The 18,671-nt window shown below is 31.1% G+C and overlaps 1 protein-coding gene across 1 annotated transcript; it reads right to left on the reverse strand.

Moving 5' to 3' along the window:
* Positions 1-6,336: 6,336 nt before the first annotated feature.
* Positions 6,337-18,431, reverse strand: LOC143058722 (uncharacterized). The gene is made up of 9 exons (XM_076232170.1): positions 18,331-18,431; positions 17,654-17,748; positions 16,378-16,549; positions 13,834-14,046; positions 12,735-12,844; positions 10,161-11,862; positions 8,103-8,225; positions 7,116-7,211; positions 6,337-6,554 (listed from the first exon to the last, which is right to left on the reverse strand). Exons 2-6 carry the CDS (start codon positions 17,718-17,720, stop codon positions 11,594-11,596), a joined length of 831 nt encoding a protein of 276 aa, XP_076088285.1. The 5' UTR covers positions 17,721-17,748; positions 18,331-18,431; the 3' UTR covers positions 6,337-6,554; positions 7,116-7,211; positions 8,103-8,225; positions 10,161-11,593.
* Positions 18,432-18,671: the final 240 nt, after the last annotated feature.

Consider the following 18,671-nt stretch of genomic DNA (forward strand, 5'->3'; position numbering starts at 1 on the left):
CTACTCAAACATCCGAAGTTGTTTAAAAGATATTAACAAAACTATAATGACAAATATAGTTTTACTTCTACCTGAATAAACATGATAAAAGGCATATAATTTAATTTTAATATGCATTCCTGTATTTAAAAAGAGGGACGAAAGATACCAAAGGGACAGTCAAACTCATAAATCTAAAACAAACTGACAACGCCATGGCTAAAAATGAAAAAGACAAACAGAAGAACAATAGTACACATGACACAACATAGAAAACTAAAGAATAAACAACACGAACCCCACCAAAAACTAGGGGTGATCTCAGGTGCTCAGGAAGGGTAAGCAGATCCTGCTCCATATGTGGCACCCGTCGTGTTGCTTATGTGATTACAAATCCGGTAAATAGTCTAATTCGGTAAGTCACATTCATGAAAGGGAAGGGGATTGTAGTTACGACGTAAGGAACATATCCGATATCATTTGTAATGTTTTCTAATATGCTTGGTATATATATTTTTTTGTTTTTAGTGATTAATGTTTTACCCAATGTTGACTGTTGTACCCTTATTTTTTACATTTTTACCTATTACGTCTGTTTGTTTTGTTCACGCATCGTAGTCAATATAATGGCATTTGATGCGACTGTCATACAAGTGAGAGATACAGCTAGCTTTAAAACCAGGTTTAATACACCTTTTCTACATAAGACAATGTCTGTACCAAGTCAGGAATATGATAGTTGCTATTTGATTTGAATTTGAATTGAATTAAAATGAGATATATCGTCCGTTAAATGTTAGACAATATGATATCAGCTCTACGATAAACTGATTTATTTCAAAACTCTCATTCTAAGCAGGCAACAACCATGTACTACTAAGACAAAGTATTTCAAAAATGTGTTTAAATTCTGAAACGTTTTTGATGAAAAAAACTCGTTTTGAAAATATTGAAATAGAATATTTAAAATGTTATGAAATTACTTACGTTACGTGGTCAGATTTTATCTATTAAATCGATTCTCTTTTGTTATCTTTTTTTCACAAATGCGTTTTGATTGGTTTCAAAATAATGTATTGATTAAATGTCATGCCTTATCATCACAAGTATTTACATTTTTGAGATAAATAGTAAAGTCGGTTATCATGTTGATATACACGAAGTGCTCTTATATAAAATGTCTGTAGATGTGAGAAACATAAATGATATGTTATTAATTTTTAAGGAATTTGTTGGGCCTCTCATTACACTTATACACTTAATTATGTTTTGAAACAACACCTCGTTATTTTATCTTATTTTACATGTTTAACTTCATTATATTATCACACACCCATCACTGAATATAATCCTTTTGCTTGTTTTTATATAGGTTTGCAATAAAAAAAAAATAATAGGGCATCACTCACAACTTGTGCCAGATAGGAATATATCTCAACAAGGCATGTTTTTGTCCGGATATGGCATGAGATTACCTTTTTGTTTACTATTAAATCGATTCTTGATATTTTAATATAATTAACACAAAACGACCTCTGTTGAAAATTCAAAATGGAGAGTCCCTTATCAAATGGCAAAATAAACAGCTCATAAACACTGAATGAGTCGATAACAACTGTCACATTCCTGAATTAGTACCGGCTTCATCTAGATATTCACATTGAAAACGGAAACAAACGTAACATATCAGAAAAAGAGATTGACTTAAAGGGAAACTTCGCAAAAAAATCAAAAATTGATATTATGTTCATTCTGTATAAAAATGCTCAAATTCATAGATATTAAAGTTTTATTCCGTTAGATAAGCGATCACCATCGATTTTAAATTTAAAGTATTAATTCTCTGCGTTCCGCCATTTTGTCCTTCTTTCCCGATTAATGAAACGATATGTCTATAAACCACAAAGAAACAAAACTACAGTAACCGATGTAGTCGTAATTGCGTGTCGATATCTTGTCAATCGTACGGTTGTTTTATCCGACTAACTAACCATGGTCTGTTGTTTTTAAACTTGATATTGGAATTAGGTGAAAAGTCAAAGTTGAAATCATAAATAAGTGTTCCGTGAAAATTGTTTTCGAAAATCTAATTTGTTCAGAATTCTTTAAAGTAATAAACCGTTTTCAAATAAATTTTTATCTTCCCTCTTCTGATCACCAGCATGGCTAAAGGTATTACTTCCAAAGGTATTGTGAGGGGTGTGAGGTGACACGTCCAGGTATTCAAGCGATTTCCTGTCGGGCTTGCAAGTTCACGCATCGTTTCACTTCTGCAGGTATTGATCAGTGTACACGGCTGATAACATTTAACTTTCCATTTTGAACTATCAGATGTATAATATACAACTCTGTCTTACTTGTCATTACCAAACTCATACGCTTGTTTATAAATAACATTTCTGGTGTAAAGAATATTATTCATAAAAATATAAATAATACCCAAAAAATAAGATTTGATGAAATTAAAATCTATTTAAATATTTTTTCCAAGGGTGAATTTGGGAAAATGTAATATATACTCATTGTCAAAAGTGAAGGACAGATTGAAACATACCAGAAATATTGATTTAAAAATATGTACGCACTTGCCGACGATTCGTTTATACGACTGGATAGAAAGTTACGGAACTATAGCGCAATTTAAAATATATACATGTATACATTGAACATAAGAAAAAAACATATATTTTGAATAAATAGGGGTAAAAGTGTTGTAAATAGACTAGTCCACGTATGCCAACAGTATGTAATCATCGAATGTCGATAGACTATTGTATACCAGAAGAAGAAGAAGAGAACCAATTTGATTTAAATACAGGTCGATGTATAACTTTTGCTTTGGTACATTGAAGTTGTGGACATAGTAAAATCACAGATTTATATTTCAATAAGATTTTTCTCGAACAAAGGAAGAAATTCGTCATCACAATTGTTATATATGCCACTGGACGAACACTAATTATCCCGAAGGGATGTGAATATTTTGCTGGGAAACTTTTGAGTATCAAAGTTTCAAATTAATTTCGGGATTTTTTTTTCTTTCTTGGTATTCAATAACAGAAAAAAGAATAAATTACTTGTCCGCTAAATAGGGGTATTCTTGTCAGATGAAAGACTTTTAGTTATATTTAAAAAAATAGGGAAATATGACATTAAATTGGTTCTGTCTTTTTTTTAAACATCGTTAAAAAGATGTGTGTCTAAGGTGAACGCCACAAGAACCCTGTAATACTAGTACGAGAGTATAGCATGTAAACATTCCCTCTCAATAATATGGTTGTATTGGAAATCTTTTCATACAGATTGACAACTCATTGTCCGATATGCATGTAATATTTGCCACATGACGCCCATAGTTCTTTCTACCATCATCATCTTATTCTTTGATATTGCTGTCAACATCGATGGTTCACACCCAAACAAAATGGGAGTAATGGACCTTCAGAGCTTCTCCGTGTTATACACTTGTGAAAAATATAGACGAAATTTCTGTATTGAAATGAATATACATCTCACAAACAGGATTTTCAAATAACGATTTTGAGTAATCACCTTACAAACCAATATAAACGTATGGCAAGATATAACCATGAAGGAATTTAGTTTTTGTCAGACACAAGAACTCATCACTATCATAAACGTATACGTATATATGCATACAATTTCAACTATCAAGAACAAGCGGTCGATGTCGATAGTCCGTTTTCTAACTGTTCGAGTTAGACATGTCACTTGTTCATTCTTGAAAGCCTTCATATTCCCCGTCTAACGATGGGAACTGTTTCTGATTGTGTTGACTATAAATGCTTGTATGGTAATTCTGTTGTTTATCTGTACAAGCGGTTGCATTTCCTCTCCTTTCCCAACAAACAAACGAACGAAACGCTACTAGTCTGCTTTCTCTGGAGCTCATCCTCAATGGCTCTTATACGTCAAGAAACTTACATGTATACTAATAATGATTGTTTCAAGAACAACGATGTATGGATGAACTATTCTAAATTCGTCAATATCAGTTATGCATGACTTAAAAATATAACTTTTATTACAACTACTGTATTACTTATTTGGATTAATGACGGCTATCATGTTCAACATTGCACAACTATTATCATAGAATTAAAAAAAAAATCCTCAAAAAACCTTTAAAAAAATAATGCCTTAGTTTAGATAATTGGTATTTTTTCACAAAAAGTTCGTGTAAATGATTGTCAAATGAATTTAATTATGTAAGAATAAAATGTTAAAAAGAAACTAAAAAAAAACCCATGTATGTTGTATTTTTTTGTCAATTAAAAACTTTAAAATTGCAATAGTTTCATTAGCATTTAAACACAGCCAGATTTGAATACAAGTTAAGAAATTCCGGTAAAGTCAATGATATCAAACAGATGTACAATGGTATATCAAATTGGGTAATATTGCATTTAGTTTTTATTAAAGATTAAAACTACTATTTTTTACTTCATATTTGAATCTTTACGCCAATTGCCGCTAAGAAAGTAATCAAAAATTGTTTCCTTTTATTTTTATACATTTTCGGATTTACGAATCTGAATTTTATTTTCAATTAATTTACACAATTTATAATTAATGAATCTTTATTCTCATCGTGTATTAAATCATAGTGTATTAACATCGTGACATCATACTCTTTCTAATCCTTTCTGTATATCCTTTCCAAATAACAACATTTATACCTGTGTACGCTTGAACTGACACCTGCGGCTAAATAGCTACAAGGTAAACGAATTGACCTCAAGCCGAGAAATATACAGTGACCTTTTCAAAATAATATACACACTCTGCTCACACATTAGTTGCATTGAAATGATTATCAAAACAATAACGGTAAATAGACAAGTAAATAGTAAAAATGTTCAATAAATATTTTATGAATAAAATCTCAACAATAATTAATTAAATTTATTCAAAAACATTTACTAGAGACAGAGACATATAATTTTATAGGAGTTTAATTCAATGAATACAAAACGGTATATGCATATTCATTTTCGTTCATTATTATATTGTGGTTAATAACTACGACCATTCGTCAGCTGTGCGCTTTTAATTACGTATATTGTCGATAAGCTATAAGAGTTAAACAGATGTTATTTTTTCCCAGAATTCAATAAATCGGGCTAATACGTCACGACCCACTCGAGAATTCAACCAAAAAAGTTACAAATACTTGATTTTCTCCGTTATTAGAAGGAATATAAATTTAAAACTTTGCAAATGTGTTTTTATGTTAAGATGAACATAATTAGATGATAAGTAAAAAATCGCGGAATTTCCCTTTAAACAATAACAGATTAAAGGTTGCTTACAAAAACTCATCATATATATCAAGAAATGAAATTTTGTACTCCAGAAGCGCCCTTTGTTTCCAAATAGTGCCGCTTGACGCTCGTATAAAAACGTTATAAAGGCCTTATAAAGTATGAAATTGAAGAACATAACGTCAGTGCTATTTGTGAAATATTGCCACTCGATCGGTATCCCTGCGAATAGAATGTAATCCCTCAGCGTATCAAACATATACGATGCATCTCAGTAATTGTGAATATCATAAAAATACTGTTATGTTTTATAAAAATGGAATATACATTTTGTTGCTATAATGGTCAAACTGACTTCTTTTGCACAGTTTGTTAAGATAAAGATTGAGCACCAGCAAATTTGCGAAATGTTTGCATTTAATTTAGCAAGAACGTAATTTCTTTTTGAGTCATACTATTGTGATCTTTATTGTCTTAGAATATTACAAATATGATAAGTAGATTGCTGTGTTATTTGGCCTTTTCCCCTGAATTATTATATAGAAGGATGACTGTTTACACTAATTTTCAAACCGGTAAAATAAAAATCGATGACCAACATTTTCTAATTGTTAGTATGTATCAATATTTCCGTGCTATTAGTAAAGTGTTTAACCGTTGAAACGGTATTAACAATTTGTGTTTTGACAAGGTTTACCTTGTTATGCATAAAAGCTTACAACAACGTTATCTAACGAAAGGTTCTGGATGCAAGTACGTTTCAAAAGTTTTTCGCTAGCTACAATATACATGATTGCAAGTTTGGGTATGTTTTTGTGTTCAAAATATATTGTGTTGTTGTTTAGACAATGTAAATATCCAAACATTCAACGTAAATGATTTCATCGATTTTGGAAGACAACTTAATATTGGGTGTGTTCTAATCTTATACATCTTGTATAGTGCTAAAGAACGGAACATGAAGTCAATATATACATGAATAAGATTCAACCATATATATCTTTATTAGATATTGAGGCACGTTCGTCTCCACTTCTTTGGCCGGACAATGAAGCAAAAAACATGCTTGAAGTATATTTGTATATATATTTTATTATAAAAATAAGGATAATTGCTAACAAGAAGACTGACTAACAAAGGTCATAAGACGATGTCAGCATATTTTTTATGGCCAACAACGAAGATTTAACTCCAATCACTAGATTATACAAAGACACTGTGAATTAATGCAACTCTTCACACTTCCAGTATTACAGTCTAATGTTGAACATTCATTGACACTAGTACACGCTAAAATCATACAATGAAAGTATATATATTATTTATGAATCATTAATAAAGATAATCGTAACGTATTTTGAACGAGCAATAATTGGTTAGTCCTGTTCCAAGTCAGGAAAATGGTAATTGTGATCTTAACCTTTTTATAGCTTGTTTTAGTGTGTGTTGCATTGTCGTTTTGGTTTGTGGCTGCACTTCAGTGTTTCTGTTGTTTCGTTGTTTTCCTCCTATGTTTGATGTGTTTACCTCAGTTTTAGTTTGTAACCCGGATTTGTTTTCTCTCAATCGATTAATGACTATCGAACAGCGGTATACTACTGTTGCCTTTATTAGTCCGAAATAATAGAAAAAAATAAATTGTCTGACATGGCCACTCGATATGTTTTTTTTTGTCACAGTAATTTTATGTTGTTATGTAAAAGTCATTCAACTTGATGAGACTGGTGCAGTTAAGATTAATTGATGTGTAGAAGTTAACATAGTCCGCCATTATTATATTATCTAACAACACCCCAGTATTTAATTTCTAACCATTTACAATCAATTGCAAGCTATGAAAACAATATTAACCTTGATTATGTACACAAATGCACTTTGAGTGAACACAAGTTCCAATTCCGCCATTGGTACAAATGTTTGCTACACAATCAAAAAGTCCGATACATGCTGAAATTATATAAAAATTAGATTCAAAATGATTGGAATCAACATACATCAACAATAATGTATTAAAGCATGGACAAATGTTATACCATCTGGCCTATTATGAAATGTGTTGATTTATTTACATGATGTATAGATTTATGCATTACAATTTTTCATATTTTCACAAAGCAAACTTAACAGACAGCAGATTTGACAAAAGAAAACTTCTCCAACAGTGTTGAAATTGACACAACTTCAGCATGTTTAGTTTTATGGTAAACATGCGGAATTGTTTAACCGATACAATATGACAATGTCGCAACTCACATGCAATATTGTTTCACGGTCTTCAATCTTTAGTTATTAGAAAACTAGCCGAACGGTAATTAACCGACATTGTGATTTCTTGGATTTGCTTTAGAACCAGAATTTGCATTTATTTATTTTTGGGGATTAAGGAAAACTTACATGTTAGTAGATATTTGATTTCGTGGTTTTGCCGAAGACTGCATATAAGCCTATCGAAAATGTGTTATTCGTTGAACAGTTAATGTCGTGGTTCACCTTTAACCACGAAATCCACGAAAATTGATATCCAACGAATAATAATGAATCCACAGTGGTTAAATCGATTATGAATACTGAACAGAGGTGTACTATTAGTCATTACAAAACATTAGCTGCATCTTTAATTTCAAAGAACTATCATTGGGGGGGGGGGACGTGAGAATATTGCAATTAGAAAAGAGGAGCGAAAGATACCAGAGGGACAGTCAAAGTCTTAGATCGAAAATAAACTGACAACGCCATGGCTAACAGAGAAAAGGGTCTCCTCATAGTGACAGAAAAGAAATTAATCAAACATTAACCAGTTGACCAATACATGTGATTTATTTTATTATTTTAACGAACCATGGGTAGTGTGTTCAACACAGCTACAGCTCCCGTACATACATTGTACAGTGATATTGTCTTTACATTTAGTTATATTACAGTCACCATCCATGCTGCAAAACTCTTTGCTTGTCACCATGCCTAAAAAATGATTTTGATTTACTTATTAAGTTGTTAAGTGTTTAACGCCGCTTCATATCCATTGAACTATTTCGTGACGGTTTTTTTTTGGTTAAGGGAGTCTCAATGGACAAATGGATATTTTGACATTTATTTAAAGTACATTCGCTGGATATAAACCCTTTTGCATCGCTTTAGTGTGGATAAAATACTTATCATTTTCAATACTTAGTATTTGGAACGTCAAGAACACATTAAAAAATGTGTATTAATGTTATGTTTGAAAATGTTTTAGATAGATTTAAACAAATGTGGCATGAGTGCTTGTGAGACATCTTTCATGCCAAGTCACAATGGGTAAAATATATACTCACTGATAATTAAAAACAAACTTGATGAATTGACAGAAAAACATTTGACACTGAAGTTATTTTCCTTTTGGAGAATCTATTCTATAAATGAAACAGTACTACACTGGTGTTCAAAAGTCACAAATTCATTAAGAGAAAATTAATCTAGATTAAAAACTATTATAAAACCCGAGGGAAACACATCAATTACAAGAGGAAAAGTTGAGTGCAGTATACACAGAAACGAACTTCTAGATAACAACTGCTATATTCCTGACTTGGTACATGACATATTTGACAAAATGGAGGGTTGAACCTGGTTTTATCGCTATAGGTTGCACTTTGTAAATACAGCTGTTTCTCAAAACACGCCTCTTTTGGGGAGTAATTGAATATTCATAGAAAATTAATTTTGTTTACATACTGGTTCCCAGTTATGCGCTCTGTGTTCCATATCGCAGAGACAGAACTTGGGAATGTTACCAGTAAATAAACACGTGCATATTGTTTACATTGAAATATGTGGTAACCTTTCATTCGAGGTAGGGGTAGTTAAGAAAATTAGTGTAAGTTTAAACCCTGAGAAGTTCAGGGCATATAAACGTTGAAAATATGCCGCACAGCCCTATATTTTGACCTTTGAAAAAAATTGTGGTGCATATGAACTTTCAATTCTAGGATAATATTTTTTTCAAAACGTCATAGTAAAAGTGGTACAGATTTAGCCGTAAAAGGAGTTCCTATGGGAAATTGCTTTGTCAACATTTACAGAAATGCAACCTATAACCTATCAATAACACATTACATACTAGGTGGTTCTGCAATCAGTTTTTGCATTGTGATGATGTGCTGTAAATTTAGAGTACTTCTGACACGGTAGGGTATATTTTATTTTACTTTGATGTAAGCTATAAAGTGTCAGTAGTTGTAAAGGTTCTTAAGAAAGTATCAAACACCTTGACTAAATTAAATTTGGCATGTTTAATTTTGATAGTTTGACAAAATATTTACTGTGACCCTTTGACAAAAATATAAAAATTTCAAAAACTACTTTTAAGTCTTAGGTGCATGATCAATTTTATTAGTTGTTAGTGGCTTTGAACTAACTGTCAGTAACTGCGCTTAGTCTTTGTTTATTGTTGGGATGTGCAAGTTCCCGACCACGTCCACTTGTATTTGTAGTATTTGTATTTTTATCCATCTGACGAGTTAAGCCTTTTTTAACTGATTTTTATAGTTCGGCAGGTTATCAATTACTCATTACATTCAATTACATGGAAAATTGTAATGCATAACACTTAATTTCCATTACATTTTTAATAACCCCATCCCTAGCCATTATTACCCAAACTTTGTTATTACTATCCAATAGTTTAGTTGACGCTTTCTCCTAAAGTAGGATAATATGTTCATGAATGAGTATTATAGTTAAACGTACAGTGAGTTGTCTTATTGGCAATCATACCACATCTTCTTATTTGTATATGAATTTGAAAAAAAACATTGAATGTTTTTTAATCTTTCAAAGGAGAATGATAAAACAGAGAACTTTCTTAATGTTGATTTATCAAAAAGTTTGATCATACTGAAACCAAAATATACATACCATATTCGTTGTTGAAACATCCTCAATTCATGTAGACCAAATATCATGTTCAGTAAAATGACATGAAAGGAAAAGACAAACCATCATTAAATATTGCAATTAAAATAATGATAAATATTTCAAGATGTAGCCCCAAAAGATTTTAGCTATTTTGTGTTATTTGTGTCACTCGGTTGTTGTCTCCTTGCTGTATACCAAATCATCTTAATTAATTCATATTTAATACTGAAGTTTATAAGTACTGCTATTGAACATATGGAGAGTGCATATTTTAAACAGTACCATTTCAGTGAAGTGTTTTGTACTTTTGAATCAAATATTATATTCCATATGACAAGGGCAAAACAAATAACATAATTGTGTCGTATTTTAGAAACGAAAATTATTTTTTGAAATTCCTATTATTTATATATACATTTGTAAACACTCGTCTCCAAAAATATATCATTACACATCCAATATATATGCAAAAACGAAAACTAATAGTTTCCTTAATCTTGAAATGAAACAATCATCAACGTAGCAAATTAATCGGTAGCATCAGATATTACCAAGCAAAATGAAGTAAGTACAAACGATCAAATCAATAAGTTGTTCGAATGAAATGTGAACTAGCATCTGATGAAACAATAAATTGACCTTTTAAGATCACAAACTTATTGAACAAATAGCTATCTGCATCAAGTTAATTACGGCACAGCACGCTGACCTCAAATGAATATAAAATAAATCAGATTATTAAAAATACTTTGTTTCATTGGTTTCTTTATTTTATGCTGGAAAAATCTTTTTCAAGAAATTGCAATAAACTATAATCAGCAATTACCTAAACATTGTACAAAGTGAGGTGGTATTGAAGGATAACGATGTTTCCGTAATTTTGTTATTTGCATATTTTTGCCGTGTATATACAATCACAATTTTCGTAAGAGCATACTTATGTACTAGAATGCTTACTGGAGTATACAAGCAAAGCAAATTACTACATGTATAAGCGTATGTAAAGCAATTACTACATGCAAATGAAACAAGTTTGCTGAATTTAAAAATAAATGTCTTCAGCAGAAATGTTACACTACACGTGTTGTAAACGGATTATTCACAATAAAGCTTTATCTAAGAATACAATACAATATGCAAAACGTTTACAAAAGTAATAACACAACTTAGTATAATCATATTATTGGTATTAGTAAATGGTTAAATGTTCTCATAAACACACATATATTTATATAAATATATACATACACTGTAGTAATAGTTATTAATCAAATGGTAACAGACTGTTTAATCATTTTCCCAAAATGAAATATATAAGAGATAAGAAACACTACATTATTGTATTATGTTTTTAAAATTTAAGATAAAATGTTCGTATACGGTACCATATGTTTAATAATCTCGATAAGTGTCTTTAAATAACATGTATTAAATTATTTACCATTTCCCAAACACACGAACAGGCTGGTTATCTGAGTTGTTTCTGTGTGTATTGTTTGTGACTTTGTTCCAGGATGTTTTTGAAGCCTGATAATTCGAAAATCTGCAGTACAATATATGTCGTCACCATTTATTTCTATATCATACGCTTGTGAGCCAGCTCTTGTTATAATTGTTACATTAGAACTATCTGTTGCTGAGGACATTATCTCACCAGTATCAAAATTCATATAATAAAGTCGATGTCCTTGTTCATCACTATCTAAAATATATATGTAAGTGAACGAAATGTAACTTAGAAAAAATATAATAACATTTCCCATATTATGTTTACATATAAATCAAGGAGATTGCTGTTTAATCGTCACCAAAGTTAACCATGATATGGAACATGTCAAAGGGAAATGGATGTACATGTGTAAGCAAAATAGGCCATCGATTGGCCTTCACCGGGGAACAAAATAATAAACTTGATAAGAATTTACATTACTTAAACCTTAACAATTAACGAAAACTAAATGGTTCCTATGCAATCATTGACAACCACTTAATAGCAGTCTGCTGATTTTGGACAAGCATGAAGCGACGTGTTTGTCGTCGGTTGATATCTTTTGTGTTTTACTTTTGTTTTAATAAAATATCTCGACTCATTAGTTTTTGTCGTTCGAATGACAGGGCTCTTGATAGGTTAATATATTGTACAGGTTTTTGCTTATTGATCAATTCAACAAAGTTGCATATAATGGCTTTTTTTTTTTACTTCAGGTAAATACGAGTGGATATTTGTCTCATTGTCAATCATACCATATCACCTTATTGTTTTATATTTTGCAGGGTTTAAGATGTTTTAAATAAAGGCAACAGTAGTATACCGCTGTTCAAACTCATAAATCCATGGACAAAAAACAAAATCGGGGTAACAAACTAAAACTGAGGGAAACACATTAAATATAAGAGGAGAACAACGACACAACACTACAATGTAACACTGAGGAACGGACCAAGCATCAGACAAAATCCCACGAGAAAAACAAATATAACATCAAAACCAAATACATGAATTTGGGATAGACAGGTACCGTGACACGTCTTATCGCAATGTGAATTTACACTCAAAATTAAGAGAAAACATACCAAACGTTACCGCAACAATTTGATGTTTCTTTAGTTGAATAATCTCTCTGTCAGATCCGTTCAAACTGGCACGTTTAATACCAATTCCAATTCTATTATAATATATCCAGCTTAAATAAAAATGAAGTTTAAAATTGGTACACAGCTGTTGGAAAAGGCTTAACTTTTTTATGTAGAGAGAACTTTGAATCTCAATAATGTAAAATTAACTTGACATACCAATAAATCTACTGCAATTAATCATAAATACTGTTAAAGTTGTTCATATGAAATAATAAGATGTGGGATGCTGCCAAAGAGACAACTCTGATCCTTGATCAAAATAATAAACGAAAATCAAATATAGTAAACAGGAACAAACGAAAACCACTTATTTACAAGTTCCTGACATGGGACAGGCACATACATTTAGTGGAATTGAAATAGTGTGAAGTTGCACCTACCCTCCCCTAACCTGAGACAGTGGTGTGACAGCACAATATAAGAACAAAGTATGAAAATCAATAAAAAAAATGGCTAAACTCATCATATGTCTTTTTAGGTTTTTTTTAGTTCGCTATCAGGCTTACTTTATTAATGAATTTTAACTTTGAATGTCCCTTAAATAACTCTCTTGTTGAAATGTTGTTTTTTTTCCATTCAGAAACGTATTGATTACACGACTGTTCATCAGGGATAATTAAATCAAATGTACAAACTCTTACATTATTGTTTTCTAATGTTCTAAGAAAATTCAAAAAACTCAGATCCGGCGATTTTAATGATTCTAAGCTAGCATTTTTATTGTTCACCGATTGCCACATGCATATTTAACTACATGTTTGTTTTTATGTTGGACAGATTACTATTTCAGAATATTCATTGTTGGGTCAAATATGTGCAGGTCTTAATCAAATTTCTTAATGGATCTTTCCTAGCATGCCTTTTTTTCTTCATTTTATTTACAGGTCGTCGCAAATGTCATTCAGGTTAATGAGTGTCTAAGTTAAATATATCAACGGGTTGTAAATCACTGTACACACAAATTATTTTTAATCAAGCGATTTACTAAGTTTGCGATGTTCTCCGAACATAAGAAACATTGGTAATGTAAACAAACCTATTTTCCAAGTCTAGTGTAACAGACCAAATATAATCTTCTTTTATTATTACAGTTATATTTGAACCATCATAATTGCATCGTCCAATTCCACCACCATGTATCCTCTCTGTCCAATAAAGATGCTCGTAAAGTGAATCAATAGCTACATCGGCAGGATTAGAAACTGATGGCACAATTGTCTCCATCGATTGTTCAAGTGAATAATGTAACCTATGGGACAAAAAACATGTTTGCCTCTTTTTATATAAAATAATTATGGACAAGCATAGTAAAGCTTGGTACTGATAAAACAGTTATTACCATTTTTTGTTGTCTTGTTTCACACTTTAATGCTATTTTTCAACTTTCTTAAAATAGTTTCATATATATTTGTTTATTCTTGATACAGAATTATATTTTTAGAAATATGGCAGATAAATAATTTCTTTTAATATGTATCTTTTAATAAAATTTATCTTTGTGACAAGAATATAAGCAATAGAAAAGGCATATCAAATAACAAAAGAAAATAAGAAAATACAATGTATACGATTATACACGATTGATGTGAGCATTTCACTATCCTTGTCAAAATATAAAATTCTCTAGACAAATTGTCAACCAAAACAAAAAGGTTTCTTTGTTCGGCTTTTGTTAAAAGGATTTGAAAAACAGATCCATTTCATGTTTTATCATACTCGATGTTATTGACTTCAATATCCCTTTCAACTGATACTTTATTTAGACTTTGAAAATGAATATTTGAGTAAATGGCACCCAAAATGATACTAAAATCTGTCCGATTTCCTATATCGTGTAATGAAACAAAGGTGACAATTTTTGTTTGAGCGATTCATCTTTTGGGATCTTTGTTCTATTTAAAAAGTAAAATCACAAATATACTAAACTCCGAGGAAAATTTAAAACGGAAAGCCCCTAATCAAATGAAAAAAACCGAAAGCTCAAACACATCAAACGAATTGATAACAACTGTCATGTTCCTGACTTGCAACTGGAATTATGAAGAAAATGATAGATTAAACCTGATTTTATAGGTAGCTGAAACATAAGGAAAATATGTAGTTTTATATGCATGAGGCCATCTGTAAACAATTAAAACGTTGACCTAGAATCATCAAAGTCGCCGGATCTGAATACAAGGTTTTCAGTACATTAAACGTAAATTTTATTATAGATATAGGAAGATGTGGTGTGAGTGCCAATGAGACAACTCTCCATCCAAATAACAATTTATAAAAGTTGACCATTATAGGTCAATGTAAGGCCTTCATTTCGGAGCCTTGACTCACACCGAACAACAAGCTATAAATTACTAGTGTAAAACCATTCAAACGGGAAAACCAACGGTATAAAAAACGAGAAACGAGAAACACGTATAAATTACATAAACAAACGACAACTACTGTACATCAGATTCCTGACTTAGGACAGGTGCAGTAATTTCCACTAAGCTGTTTTCCGTTCTTGTTCGAAAATTCTTGTGATAGCTGTCCAATCAATCAATTAGTAACATTTCGTTGATTGGTTGCATATCATATTTTTAAGAAGGAACCTTTCGAGGTTTAATTGAGATCTCAATCTGGCATGTCAGTAACTGCTAGCAGTTCTTTGTTAATTTATGTATCATTATCATTTTGCTAAGTTTCCTTTGTTACATATTCTGACATCGGATTCGAACCTCTTGTAGACAGAGTTTTACTTTGCATATTGCTATGTGTTTCTTTATTCTACATTTGGTAAAGGTTTAGAGGAGGGTTGAGATTTCAGAAAACATGTTTAACCCCGCCACATTTTTGCGCTTGTCCCAAGTCATGAGCCTTTGGCCTTTGTTAGTATTGTATGTTTTTAAATTTGAGTTCATTTTTATATGTTTTGGAGTTAAGTGTGACGTCCATTTTCACTAAACTAGTACACAATTTTATTTAGGGGCCAGCTGAGGACCACTTTTGGGTGCATGATTTTTATCGCTGCGTTGAAGACCATTCGGTGGACATCGGCTGTTGGCTGATCTTTGGTCTGGTTCTGGCTCTTTGACATAATCCCACTTTCCATTTTCAATTTTACCTTACGATGAAGGATACTTCATCAATTCAAAGGTATTTTTCGTATAATGATCTCGACATTAACACAGATCTAAAACCTCAACTGATAACCTATATCAACCGTGCGTTAACCTTCCCAATTGGTTCTTTTTTCTTTATTAGAAGTGAAAAAAATGTCTAGTCATATCGTGTTGAAAAGCTGATGAATACGTTACACTCTTGCATGTTTACACTATACACACTTTATTTAAATGATAAGAATTGAAAATTAAACAGTATTTTTGTCAAAGGATCGCCATCATGAACTGGTTGACCGAACTGATATGCTAAATTATGTACTCGTTAACGACATGTTTTGATGTCCAAAACAAGAATGTGTCCATAGTACACGGATGCCCCACTCGCACTATCATTGTCTATGTTTAGTGGACCGTGAAATTGTAATTAAATCTCTTATGAACTATTCATTGTGTATGGTGTATTCTTTAAAACAATATACCTCAATATATCTCCTAAATGGTACCTTGGAAGGAAGAGAAAACGATGTGTGTAGTCGTATGCCATGGAATACACATATCCAGAAACGTTGGCTAAAATTGTCACGTTACCCGTGTCAAGATCAAGTTCTTTAACATATCCATTTGTTGAAAATAAAATCTTCATATCTTGACCTGAAGAATAGCATTTTATATATAAAGTCATCTGACATGATGAAATCAAAGAAGAAACACATTTAGATATTGATATTTTTTTTATTTACAACCATTGGATTGATTCAAATGCTAGCGCAGGTCCCGTCTCTGGGTATATCACTAACTCAATGGCTAGCACTTCTGTGTTGACATGAAGTATAATTGATACTGTAATATTAATACATTCACTGTCTGAAAAAAAAATGTTCTACCCCAGAATACTTTTAGTGCTTTCGAAATATTTGGTCCTGAATGCTTTTCTGCTTTACAGTTTGTTGTAGATTTTTCTTGTTTTTATATTATTTTCAGTGATGAGTCTTTTGTAGACGAAATGAGTGTCTGTTAATGTCGTATGTTCACATTTATGACCGTGGTATATTTTATTATATAAAAGAAGATATGGTATGATTACTAATGGTGCAAGTTTCCACAAGAGACCAAATGACACAGAACTTAACAGCTATAAGTCACCGTTAGGGCTTTAACAATGAACAAGCCCATATCACATAGTCAGCTATAAAAGGTCTTGAAATATTTTATGAGCTTATTTTCTTAAGACATTTGACGTAACAGATTATTATACTTGATGCCAGATTTTATACTGAACCATACAACGGAGACATTTCATACACAATTCAGATGGAGACACTTCTTTTAGTGTAGATCTTTTGTGCAGAGCAAACAAAAGTCGATACTATGAAAGACAATAAATTGAATTTACACCGGTGATTTAAAAGAAAATTCTTACGTTGTTATGTTTAGCCTCATGTCGTTTACATAAATTAAAAACAAACTGTGTATCCCGCATCCCCGAATCGATATATACAATCTAATGCCAGTTTTTCTTCTCATCGGTTGAAAATGTTTATTCTGATGACCGGCAATATTTACCTCTCAGCTTTTTTTTTATTCATAATGACATATTAAATGTAATCTAACTGTTATCAAAATACATGTATGTCACTTGAAACTATTGGTTAATAAGAAAAATGCATAAAATGTCATCTAAATGAGGCTTTTTATCTTACACTCCGTCACCACAACACACAAGACTAAGCTAAATGACAGATAAGGTTTACATACCTAAAACTGAAGACTGTAAGGAACTCAACATAACCAACATCCATGCAACTAATTTCTTCTGCATCATATTTCTGTTCAGAGTTTGTATCTATGTTCTATAAACAAATAACTATCTTTACAATCTGTTAAGGAATACAGTAATTTGAAGAAATAAAATGTCATCAAACACAACGTGTCTAAATAGAACATCCTCACACCGTTTTACAAGGTGATAAAATCTGTTAAACATGCTACAATTTGCAGGTATTATTCTAAAAAAAGACGTCGTTTAAGTTGTCTTTAAAAATAATGTCGTTATGGCATAACATAGTTGTTGTTTTCAAGAAAATGAAAACTGGACCAAATTGTATATATTTTTTTTAAATTCCTTAGCTTGGTAATGACATCTAGACTTCATTTGTACAACAGGAATTCAATTTTACATATTTTAAACTAAAACATCAATAGAAAAACATTACTTGTCGAAATGTGCATCTGATGCATTCCTTTATATTGCTTAAATTGAATATTTTATGGTTTTTACTTCTTTTAAACCTCCTAAGTCTTTTCTTTTGATATTGTTTCAAAATGAAAAAAAGCTATCGCCTATTTATTCAAATTTATAATGTTTCTGTAATCAAATTTGGATATTCAATATGTTCATGTTTTCTAGGTCCTAGTTCACAGCTATCACATACCTTGTATTATAGTTAATTGTCGACGTCCTTGTTGATGCATTTCCGAACTGAGTTTAATTCAGTCAGTGTATTAAAAGAAATTCACCAAAATTGTTGGCAATACGTATGAAATTTTTATACAAAGTAAGTTGAATATATAGATCTTCGAAAAACTGGTTTACCACCTATTGAAAAGAATATCTAATAAAAGAAAAAAAATATTCTTTTATTAGTGTTGTTGTAATGTGTACACTTTTAAAAGTCCCCAATTAAAAGAATTTTACCCATGTTTAAACCAATTATAATCGTAAGTAAATATACTCTACGAATGAATTATATACACAAAAAACTTTGCACTGTTA

This window comes from Mytilus galloprovincialis, chromosome 14, assembly GCF_965363235.1.
Source record: "Mytilus galloprovincialis chromosome 14, xbMytGall1.hap1.1, whole genome shotgun sequence".
NCBI lineage: Eukaryota > Metazoa > Mollusca > Bivalvia > Mytilida > Mytilidae > Mytilus > Mytilus galloprovincialis.

What these genes read in the sequence shown, in the direction of transcription:
- LOC143058722 (XM_076232170.1), bottom strand. Translation starts at nt 17,720, where the DNA reads ATGATGCAGAAGAAATTAGTTGCATGGATGTTGGTTATGTTGAGTTCC. An exon ending in CTTACAGTCTTCAGTTTTAG is followed by an intron (nt 16,550 to 17,653) that starts GTATGTAAACCT and finishes GCTATTCTTCAG; the next exon opens with GTCAAGATATGAAGATTTTA. An exon ending in ACACTAGACTTGGAAAATAG is followed by an intron (nt 12,845 to 13,833) that starts GTTTGTTTACAT and finishes TTTTTATTTAAG; the next exon opens with CTGGATATATTATAATAGAA.